Source organism: Microplitis demolitor, chromosome 8, assembly GCF_026212275.2.
Source record: "Microplitis demolitor isolate Queensland-Clemson2020A chromosome 8, iyMicDemo2.1a, whole genome shotgun sequence".
In the NCBI taxonomy this organism is placed as follows: Eukaryota; Metazoa; Arthropoda; class Insecta; order Hymenoptera; family Braconidae; genus Microplitis; species Microplitis demolitor.
Genome location: NC_068552.1, coordinates 17742049 through 17753496, shown reverse-complemented (window position 1 = coordinate 17753496; position 11448 = coordinate 17742049). Strand labels below are relative to the sequence as shown.

At 34.3% G+C, this 11448-nt stretch overlaps 4 protein-coding genes across 4 annotated transcripts; 1 reads left to right on the top strand and 3 right to left on the bottom strand.

Annotated features, from left to right (window-relative positions):
* Positions 1-64: 64 nt before the first annotated feature.
* Positions 65-1267, bottom strand: LOC103578365 (uncharacterized). Its single transcript, XM_008559438.3, has 3 exons — positions 879-1267; positions 618-740; positions 65-341 (listed from the first exon to the last, which is right to left on the bottom strand). The coding sequence occupies exons 1-3, from the start codon at positions 1037-1039 to the stop codon at positions 164-166; spliced, it is 462 nt and encodes a 153-aa protein (XP_008557660.1). The 5' UTR covers positions 1040-1267; the 3' UTR covers positions 65-163.
* A 474-nt stretch (positions 1268-1741) lies between these two features.
* LOC103578366 (cyclin-dependent kinase 10) lies at positions 1742-4008 on the top strand. The gene is made up of 6 exons (XM_008559439.3): positions 1742-1931; positions 2164-2318; positions 2387-2987; positions 3305-3601; positions 3679-3812; positions 3917-4008. Exons 1-6 carry the CDS (start codon positions 1919-1921, stop codon positions 3950-3952), a joined length of 1236 nt encoding a protein of 411 aa, XP_008557661.1. The 5' UTR covers positions 1742-1918; the 3' UTR covers positions 3953-4008.
* Positions 3804-5207, bottom strand: LOC103578367 (ejaculatory bulb-specific protein 3-like). The gene is made up of 2 exons (XM_008559441.2): positions 4951-5207; positions 3804-4374 (listed from the first exon to the last, which is right to left on the bottom strand). The coding sequence occupies exons 1-2, from the start codon at positions 5135-5137 to the stop codon at positions 4181-4183; spliced, it is 381 nt and encodes a 126-aa protein (XP_008557663.1). The 5' UTR covers positions 5138-5207; the 3' UTR covers positions 3804-4180.
* Positions 5208-8703: 3496 nt separating this feature from the next.
* LOC103578368 (polyribonucleotide nucleotidyltransferase 1, mitochondrial) lies at positions 8704-11436 on the bottom strand. Its single transcript, XM_008559442.2, has 2 exons — positions 11259-11436; positions 8704-11166 (listed from the first exon to the last, which is right to left on the bottom strand). Exons 1-2 carry the CDS (start codon positions 11402-11404, stop codon positions 9036-9038), a joined length of 2277 nt encoding a protein of 758 aa, XP_008557664.1. The 5' UTR covers positions 11405-11436; the 3' UTR covers positions 8704-9035.
* Positions 11437-11448: the final 12 nt, after the last annotated feature.

Sequence of the window (11448 nt, the reverse complement as noted above, 5' to 3'; positions counted from 1 at the left end):
AAACAAATTGAAAGCTGTAATTAATAAAAAATTTAAACATGGGGTTTGAAGAAAAAATATTGAATACTTTTTTTGTAAACGTTTTTATAGAATTATTGAAGTATTAGTGTGTGTATTTAATAAGAAAATCTAACGAGTATCAATATAAATAAACAAACACCGGCTACTTTTTGGCGACCTGGCTGTCGACGAATTCAAGGTAACTGTGACCGGCCTTGATTACTGCAACTCCTGCACCGATTCCTGCTATTGTGCAGGCTGCTGGATTTGGTGGGACAATTGATCGGACTACTGCCCACAGCAAAACGGATCCAAAGTTCAGCAGTACAGCTCCAGCGACACTACATTAATTAATTTTTATCATTAGATTATTGACAAATTGAAAAAAAAAAAAAAACAAGTAAAGCAAATTTTTTTTAAATCGACATCTCAATTACTTTGTTCTTTTTTCAATGAATGCTTTAATTTTTTTAAATTAATTGATAAAATTTTGATACGCTATGACAGTTGTCATTGAAAATTTTTAAAAAATGTGGGGCACTATCTGAGAATGCGCGTAATTATTTCAAATTGGTGGCACTAAACTAATAAACAATAAATAAAATAAAAATATATACCTGTAAATAATCCTAGCACTCTTAGCAGCGGCTTTCATGTGCTCCCGGGTGTAGATATAAGATCCAGCGCCGACGAGTGAAGTCCCCAGGAAGAAGTTGGTCACGTCGGTCTTTGGAAAAATTCTTTAACATTCAAAAATTAAATAATTATTTTAACATCAAAAATCACGTGGTTACGTAATAGTTGAAGATACCCAGAGCTGTGGCAGTCCAATGAATGGATCGAAAGTGAGGTTAAAAATTTTAAAATATTTAAAATACCTGGTGATCAAGTTGGGGTTCATGACATTGAGACATAGTCCCGTGTAAGCAGTGACTCCAAATGCAGGAACATAAAATTTAGCAAGGCTGCATTTTGTCACAGGCTGAAGACCAAGTTTTGTCAGCGCTGATTCTGCTGATGAATTTCCTGAGTTGGCCATTATTTAACTCACGACTTTACTATTTTTTTTTTTTTCGTATCACTGCTTTTATTCACTCAGTGAATTTTTTATCCGGACTATAAATATCTAATTCTTATATATTTTTTAAAGAAAATTCACTAATTACAAGAACTTGTTAATTAATAAGTAAATTGCATCAGGAAAATTTTCACAAGAACACGAGGAATAAAATTTCTGCTTTATCTCTGTCTCTCTTTTTTTAAAATAGATTTTTTTGTCTACTGTAGCTCTATAATTACCTACAGTAGTTCACCATTTCCACTTCCGTAGGCTCGTCCGGTCATGCAGGCCAGAAAAATAATTACCTTGCATTAAAAATTATAACCCGGTCCATATTTTTGGGTATTCTTTTTTTCCGATGTTAATCCTTAAATAAAAAAGGCATGAGATGAATGAAGCCCTCTTTTCCGATTACTTGATTCGTCGAAAGCAAAAAAATATATGCAAAACGGTGAGTGTGAATGTAGCAGACATCAGACAAATTTAAAATTATAAATAAATAGAGTAAATAATTTTAAAAAATATATTTACAAAAAATGGACTTATTAATTTCAAAATTTTTCAAACGCGCATTTTTTAAAAATTTAATTTTATTAATTATTTAGTAATAATTTTAAATTTGTCTGATCTCTGCCACATTCACACTTATGCAAAACGGTACGAAAATATACATTCAAATAAATATATGAAAAACGACAAGCCGCGCTTGCGCGCGAAACATGTACGCTAGTTACAACAAAAAAAAATAACCTCTGCAGTATATTTTACAAGATATTTTTTAAATGAATCAACTGACAATAAATTAATTAAAAATAATTACCAATTATTTATTTGCGAGTTTTATAATTAAATGCAAAAATGGTTGCAAAAGGTGAGTTGATGATAAAATTATACATTTGTTTATGGAGGTTACCGGTATTGTAGGTTATTATTATTAATTATTTATTTACTACCCAGCTATTGACTATTTTATTTATTGATTTAAATTTTACACTGTACTCATTAGCTGAGTTATGAGTTACGATTACTTTGACCTGAGTAATTTACACTGAATATAATTTATTTTAAAACTATTAATACTAATTAATATAATTAATATTTAGATGAAAACATCGGCAAGCAGCTGGACCACAATGATGTTGATAAGAAAGGATCTTCTATTGAAATGGGATCGGATCCAAGTGCTCCGATAACACGTCGCGGTATTTTAACGTCTCTGTTGACTGGAAAACCGATGGAAATACCCGAGCAGGATATTGTAATTATTCTACAAGCTTTCTTTCATGTCATTAATAACTTATTCTAGTCATTAATTATAATCTTCAGTTAGGAAAATGCAGATTTGTATCAGAGTTTGAAAAACTAAACCGCATTGGCGAAGGTACCTACGGAATCGTCTACAGAGCGCGAGATACTAAAAATGACAAAGTTGTGGCCTTGAAGAAAGTGAGGATGGAGCACGAGAAAGACGGGCTGCCAGTGAGTGGACTGCGGGAAATAAGTGTCCTGCTGTCATGTCGCCATGAAAATATCGTTCAGTTGAAGGAAGTTGTTGTTGGTAAAAGTCTAGAGAGCATATTCCTGGTGATGGAATATTGCGAGCAAGATTTAGCTAGTCTTTTAGATAATATGCAGGCACCGTTCTCGGAGAGTCAAGTCAAGTGCATTGTATTACAAGTATTAAAAGGATTACGTTATCTACACCATAATTTTATTGTCCATAGAGATTTAAAAGTTTCGAATTTACTTATGACTGATAAAGGATGCGTTAAAATCGCTGACTTTGGTCTTGCGAGGTGGTTCGGGTTACCATTGAAACCAATGACACCAAGAGTCGTTACTCTTTGGTACAGAGCACCTGAATTACTTCTTCAAGCCAAGACACAGACTACTTCTGTCGACATGTGGGCAGCTGGTTGTATTTTAGGTAAATTTATTTTTATTATTAATTTTATATGCTCCTACATTTCCACCGCAGGGTGAGTCGTAGGGTATCAGGTAATGATGCAGTATGTTGGGTCACAGCCCCACGTTAAAGGCAAGCGTAGTAGTAAAGTAGAAGTAAGAGAGACTAGGTTTGAAAGTATGTAAAAACAAGGGAGAGACTGAAATGTTGAGTCTTGTAAACACAAATTTGATACAAGTGAATAATATAAATATTTAAATAATAACTTTTCTTAATTTTATTCTTAATTAGCTCTTAGAAGTTTAATTATTAACTTGAATTACTATTGCAATTTGCAGGTGAATTACTTGGACACAAGCCACTCTTGCCAGGAAGATCAGAGATCGCACAATTAGAGTTGATAGTCGATTTACTCGGCACCCCGAGTGAGGCAATTTGGCCAGAATTCAACTCACTGCCAGCTCTACAAAATTTCACGCTTAAACAACAGCCTTACAATAATTTAAAGCAGAGGTTTCCTTGGCTAAGTGCAGCTGGTCTCAGGTTACTGAACTTCCTCTTCATGTACGACCCAAAAAAACGTGCTACTGCTGAAGAGTGTTTGCAAAGTAGTTACTTCAAAGAAGCGCCTCTACGTAAGTTTACTAAAATTTTATTTATTATACAATTTAACAGTTTAATTACACGTTAGTAATTACTGATTAATTAACAGCATGTGATCCAAAGTTGATGCCGACCTTTCCACAGCACAGAAACATGAAGAAGACGAGCCAGCCCAGAGACGTTCGTGAACCAGAAGCGCCTGTCAGCGACCAGACTAATAATCTACCAGCTATATCTGATTTAGTAAGTGAAATACTGATTATTTTATTGTTACTTGATTTTTAGTACAGTTATAAATTACAAGTACATAAATCGTTATTAATATTTTTAAATTATTTTAATTCTAGCTCGGGTCGTTGGTGAAAAAGAGACGCGTCGAATGATCGCCAGTAATCAAAAGAAAGCCGAATTAAAATTTTTTTCATCATTGACATTAAATTCAGTTAATCACATAATCATTATTTACAAAAAAAAATTTAATTAGTAAGACTTCTGACTTAAAACGGAATAATAAAAAATTTTGTATACCACAGCTACAATTAATTAAAATTAAATTTCTTCTTAATAATTAACGATTAAAATTATCTTATTAAATTATAAATTGGCTTTTATCAGGCGCCCTTGTGATTTTGGGTCAGAGTCTTGTACTTCTTCGTGATTCGTCCAGACGGGTCGTACTTAGCAGTCAGTCTTGCCCAATCTGCCGGACGTCTTTCAATCAAGAATTTGATCATTTTTTCAGCGCTTTTTTTGACTTCTGAATCGCAGTTTCTGCAATCGTTCTTCAGGCTGCTTATAATTACGCCTAAAAAAAAGTTATTGACACTGATTATTATACTAGTCATGTAATAATTATTTACAATAATACATTATTGTTATGAAGTACACGTCCCGGGTTTTACCCGAAGAAATAATGCGTAAGCAATCGACGTTGAATTACTCAAGCGTTAGAAACAATCGAGAAAGTACTTGCGTAATCATAATACTTAAAACTTTCTTTTTTAGTCATCAATCAATTTAAATATTACTATATTTTGACAAAATAATTTAAATAATTAGTAAACATTAAAAAAAAAAATTAATTCTTAATTATTAGGGACAAAATTTTTGGTTTAATTTTGAAACGAATGGTGCAAATTTTTGATATTATGTCGAAAATATTGGTGTTACAGAAAAAGTTTTTAAACAAAAGTTGTAGGAAATTTAATTTTCTAAAAAAAATGTCTCTTATGATTTTCTTATACGACCAATATTTTTGCCGTAATATTAAAAATTTGACACTATTAATTATTTATTGTTATTTTTAAATTAAGAAAAAAATTCTGGGCCATCATTACAATTACTAATATTAAATTTATTTTTAAAAATATAGTAGACTTACCTTTTACTTTCTTAACAACGGCAGGGCAACTTCCTTCATCCATCAAACATTGAATGTAATTTCTCATAAGACGATCATTACCAAGCATCGCGTCGAGGTCCAAATTTGGTGGAAGTGTTATAGTTTGATAGGCAGCAATTGCTTCTTGCAATGTAAGTCCCAGTAACAAGACCACGAATATCTTCATGGCAAACTTGGAAGTGATAATAAACACAATGAAGATGAAAAGTTATTGGGAAGGTGAACGTTCAAGTGTAAGCTGGTGAAATGACAGCGTTTATATAGGAGAGAGCTGTAAGACACTCGAGGAGAGGGGCTTACGCGACTCTTTGGGTCTTTACCTGTACATCGTATCGTGCTAAGGATAAATAACCCACCAGTATTTTTTTCTTCGTAAAGAAAAGACATATTAATCTGGCTCGCTCAACCGTTAACGAAAAGAAATAAAATATCATTTTTTTAAAAGACCCAATGTCTTACAATATTATCAATGTGTACGTACGTACATTAAACGCTTTTCTTTAATGCCTTTTTTTGCTTTTTTTATATCGTTTCATTTTTGAGAGAGTTGATGACCGGCAACTACTCGCCCGTGATGTTGCGCAGATGCTGATTTTATTTTAAACTGCAAGACTAATGGACTTCTACTCTGGCTATTTATCAGAGTGTAAACACAAAGGAAGTGCTTTTTTAATAAATATTTATTATTAGTATGAGTACGAAAGTAAAGATAATGCGTTGATTTATTGACTTTATTTATTTGATTGGATGAAGGTGAAATTCATCCGGAAAAAGGATAAGAAATTTTTAGTAATGACAGAAATAAGTAAATTTTACCCGAGACATTTTCCTGCCATGGAAGAATAGAAATTTGTTTTCATAGTTTCCTTTAAACTAGAAAATTTTCCAGAGATATCCGATCCATAGTTTTCCAGTGGCATTAATTTCCTATTTAAAGTTTTTCCATAAATTTTCTAATCTAAAGAAGTATTGCAAGTTAATGACATTCGTAGAAACTTTTTTTTCGGAATTAAAATATCCCACCTGTCAAGTTTCTTCACACGAAAATTTTTCTTCTTATAAGTCCTTTGTAGAAATTCGCCGGTACTCCTTTTTCCCGCGTTTATTTTAAACACTCATTTTAAAAACCGGCATTTAAAATTTAAAAATAATCCCATTGTTTTAAATATTTATATAAAAATATGACGTCTTTAAATTGAAACTTTCTAAGACCCATGGGCTTAGCCCGCCTATTCAGCACAAAAACGACGAAAGTTGTTTAAAAAATAAAAATTAATTTTAGTAGCAGTATAAAAAAGAAGATAAAAAATTTTTTAAATTTATTGAGCTTATCAATTAGAACAATTTGACAGACAATTTGTTTCGTCAGTAAAATAAAAAGTTTACGAGATATTTATTTAGGAATTCACCTAAAATACCGTTGGGTCTATCGGCGAATTTGAATCTCAGAACTGGAATCCGAGAGTTATTTTCAAACTGGCAAACAAAATTCAATCGTTTATTTTACGCATACTAAAGTTATCCAACTACCGGAGGTTTTATTTCAGAGTATCATCGCTCCCGCGAGAGAAAAAACAGACAAGTTTTAAGTGCAAGATAAGCACGTAGCGTATTAACGAAACCACCACAGGAAGCGTTTGGATGTGGAACATGAGATAAGAATAGACATTTTTAAATAAATTTATAAAAATTATTAAAACGAAATATTTATTTTATTTGTAGTAAACAGTAAAAAAAAACATCGACATACACTCGTACATCACTAGAATAATTATGTATTATAAATCATATATATAAAAGCATGTTTATTAATTGAATCACGTTTATAGACATTGCAGACGTTACGCAACCGTGACTTTGGCAATCATACAGTGGACATACTCAATTAAAGGGAATAATAATAATAATCACTGATAAGTTCCTTTAATTATACTGGCATTAATTCAAAATTATTGACTGATGATCAGATTTCGCTATCAATAAACCGATCGCAATCGCACATGAACAGACTTCAATAAAACTCATTGGCTTGCCGGCTCTGGTGGTCGTTGGAGCTGAGATGAGTCCACTTCTAGATTATTGAAGGTCATGTTTCCCATACACTAGCCCTACAATAAGTTAGTGGATAATGTCAATTAGGTCAAGTAAATTACATGTTAATTATCATCGTCTCAGTGATTTCAATGCCAGATAAGAGGAGAGTAGTGAAGAATAATTATAAGATGATGAATACGATGGCGAAGAAATAATTAAATGGAAATCGTAATGAAGACAATTACTTTACTTACCATCACTGCCAAAGAATGAATAATAAAATTTCCATTAAAATATACCCGAGTACAATAACCACAGGCTTATTAACAATCCCAGAAGAATTAAGTACGTTGTTAAAAGACTTTTAGTTTCGTGAGCTGCTGCAGGCATCGTTGCGTGTTTTTGCTCTGGAGCTTTCACTTGCCAACACAGTAGATCTGGTGAACACGTGCCTTTTAAATAAACTATCGTTACTTTGTTGGTACTTTAAATTATTTATTTATTAATTTATTTATTTAAGCGAAAACTCTCACTACGGTGATAGCGCTGATGATAATCCAACTGATTGTTTTAGAAGGACTTGGAAGTTATAACTGCTCCAGATAAATCCGAGTGTCCCGATGAAAATTCCTCCGGGTGAACCCCACCACTGGCATTTAAATCGTCGATCTTCAACTAGGATTGGCAAACGTCAAAAACGCCTACGCATCCGTTGCTGTACGATCTTATAAACATGGAGACGCACTCGAGTTATATTAAGGCATCCCGACGTCTTTCGGGACCTCGAGAATTCGACGTCGGTATGTTTAAACTAACACTAGTCCAGAGGAGTTTTATTCTGATAGCAAAAGCTTCTGAGAAAGATAAAAGATTTTAAAAAGCGTTTAGTAAAAAAAGAGCTGTTTGTTCTTCGAAACTGATCCAGTCAACCTGTCGCGGAATGATGACGATCCTCAAGGTCGCGAAGAAACGGACATTGAACTACATCGAGGTGCCAAGTCACAACAATGCAGCTGACGTGATGTGCATTTAAACTGTCATCGAACAAAACTCTTTACTTTGGCTTTTTATCAATTTTATATTTATTTTTCATGATAGCCGATATAAAAATGGTTTTAATATTTAATAATAACTTTGCTGACTTGTATCAGTTGATGACGAGCAACAAAAAAATATTTTGGTTTTTAAAAAATAACTTTGGCAAAAGAATTATTTTTTTCTTGCTAAATTTAATGCTTTGTACGACGTCGTTTTAGCTGGAAATTATTTATCGCTAGAGATCAAAGACTGTCAGGTTGATTGACAGCAGCTCCTAACAGTCTTTGATTATATTATCGGTATTTAAATACTTTATAGCCGCCTCTTTGACATGCATTCGCACTCGCGTAAATGCAACCAAGAAAACTATATATTTTTTTAGTCACGTCATTTGTGTGGTACTGAGCTGAGTTAGCAAACACCTAGACCACCAATAAATACTAATTCTGTAAATAAATAAAAGTTTTATTGATAATAAATAATGTTTACTTTTAAATATAATTAAATGGTCCTACAATAAAAATCAAAAATTAAATGTAAAATAAATAACTTCCTGGATGACCTAGATTGATGAGTAACTTTCTATTTTAATCTCTTAATAATCTATTTCCGGGAGTATCAGTGATAGTAAAAAATATTATTAACATGTATATTAAAATAAATATGTAAAAATTATACGAACAATTTTATTTCTAAAAAAAGTCATGAGTGTGAATGTAGCCATCAGACAAATTTAAAATAATAAATAATTTAAAAAATAATAATTATAAAAAATGCATTTATTAATTTTTTAATTTTTTAAATGCGCATTTTTTAAAAATTTTATTTTATCAATTATTTACTTTATTTATTTATAATTTAAAAATTGTCTGATATCTGCTGCATTCACATTCGTAAAGTCATTTTTTTTTACAACAGACTAAGCGAGGTAGAAATTATTTACATGTTTAAAAAAAAATATTTACAAACTTTTATTAAATAATAATTAATAATTAATCAAAAAAATTCTTCGGCTTTAGTGAAGTCGTTTGTAAAACTTTTCGCGAGAGTCTCATCACACCGGACACTGGATCTCTCCCAAAATATTTGACTTTTATTTCTTGTCCGACTTCGATACCGAGAGCACTAGGATGTACGACTAGCCGCTGGTCCAACTGGGTGTTGTGTAAAAGTGTGGGCTTCATATTTTCATAGAGAGTGACCATAACACCATTGTCCCTAAGTTCCTTAACTTTGGCAGTGTAAATTCCCCCGAATTCCAAGTTCGGCGCCTTTTCCTCTTTCAGCAGCGCGTCGATCATCTCCTTGGCTTCTTTCATCGCCGTCTCGTTGGGCGCAAATATCAAATACGTGTTGTCGTCCTGCGTCTGAATGTTGACTCCAGTTTTCAAATATATTTTCTTCAAATTCGCCCCACCGATTCCCAAAAACTGACCGCGTAAATGAACAGGGACCTCGATTACGTCAGTCATGGGCATGTTGGCCTTATCAACCCGCGGAGCTGATAATGTTTCATTCATGATATTTATTATTTTATTCTTGGCAGTAATGGCATCAGAGATACATTGCATAACAATCTCCAGTGGAAGACCAGATACTTTTATGTCCGCTTGTATTGCAGTTATTCCGGTTTTCGTTCCAGCTATTTTGAAATCCATGTCACCCATGTAGTCTTCGATGCCAAGAAGGTCCGTAAGAATTCTGTAATCACTTATAGTATCATTATCGTCGTATTTAGTAACAAGACCAATAGCGACACCGGCTGCTGACTCAGAAATCGGTACTCCAGCATCCAGAAGCGCGAGACTGCCTCCACAAACTGTAGCCATGGAGGAGGATCCATTTGACTCGAGTACTTCACTTGTCAGTCTGATAGTAAATGGATAATTTTCAGGAATCACTGCTCGTAACCCGCGTTCTGCTAGTGCTCCATGTCCCATTTCTCTTCTGCCAACAATCCCGGCCCGTCCGATTTCATTTACGGCGTACGGAGGAAACTCATAATGCAGAAAGAAGTTTTTGTCTTTTACTCCACTGGTCAGCATCGACACCATGTCCATTTTCAGTGCGCTGTCCAGCGAGTCCAAAGTTACTGAACAAGCAACTTGAGTCTGTCCACGTTGGAATAACGCCGACCCATGAAGCAGCTCAAAGAGTCCAGCTTCGCATTTAATTTCTCGCAACTCATTCAATTTACGGCCGTCACATCTCATATTATTTTCAAATATCAATTCACGAAAAATTTCCCGGGTTATTATATTGAATGCTTCAGCAACTGCAGGTAAATTCAAATCATCGACGCTCTTTTTCATCGTCTCCATGACATTGTTCCTTAAATTATTAACCGCGTTGTCTCTGGACACTTTGTCGTGCTTGTAATCAGTAAAAATATCTCTCAATTTAATTTCCGCCAGGGATCTTATTGAATCCAGAAGATTTTCCTCTATTTTAAGGACCTCTTCGAAAGATCTTTTTGGCTTCCCGTGAGTCTCAGCTAAACTTTTAATAGCCCGAATTATTTCTTGACACTCTCGTACTCCAGTTTCTATAGCTTTTTTCAAATCCGCCTCGAGAATTCTGTTGGCATACCCGTCCATCATGACAAGCAGACTCTGATCAGCAGCAGACACAATCAAGTTCAGGGAACTCTGCTCCAGTTCCCGGGTGGTTGGGTTAATCAAGACCTCATTGTCTGCGAAGCCAACGCGCACCGCAGCCATCGGTCCCTTCCACGGGATGTCCGACAGAGCCAGAGAAGCAGACGCTGCATTAATCGCCAGGACGTCCGGCAGATTTTCGCCGTCAATCATCCAGGTGTTGCTTATCAGCTGCGTGTCATAGCAGTAGCCCTTAGGAAACCCTGGACGCACAGTCCGATCAATAAGTCTACCCGCAGTTATTTCATTTTCAGTAGACCCTAGTTCTCGGCGCAGAAAATTCGTTGGAATCCGACCAGTCGCTGATGCTTTTTGTCTGTAGTCAACTATCAGCGGCATTATCGTGCTCGATGATGGCTGTGTCTTACATACTGATGTTACCATCACTGATGTCTTGCCCGCTGATACCATCGCGCATCCGTTAGCCATCTTAGCAAGTTTTCCCGTCGAAATTACCATTTGTTTCCTGATAATAATAATTATTCAATTAAATAATTAATCCAGAAGCTGACTTTCACCAGCTTCTAACCTAAGTCCTGAGAAAAATATTTTTCTTACCCATTTCCCAGTGATACGTCAACTTGAGCTGTACTCCAGTCACTCCCCAGGTATCTGACCTGTATTTTTCTCCGACACCTTCCATGATTTCTCAGTAATTTTATTTTGTTATTTAAAATCAATCGTAAATTAACTAGATGCGCCATTTAATTTAATATGTAAATAAAAATACAGCACGTGCTCGCCTTCT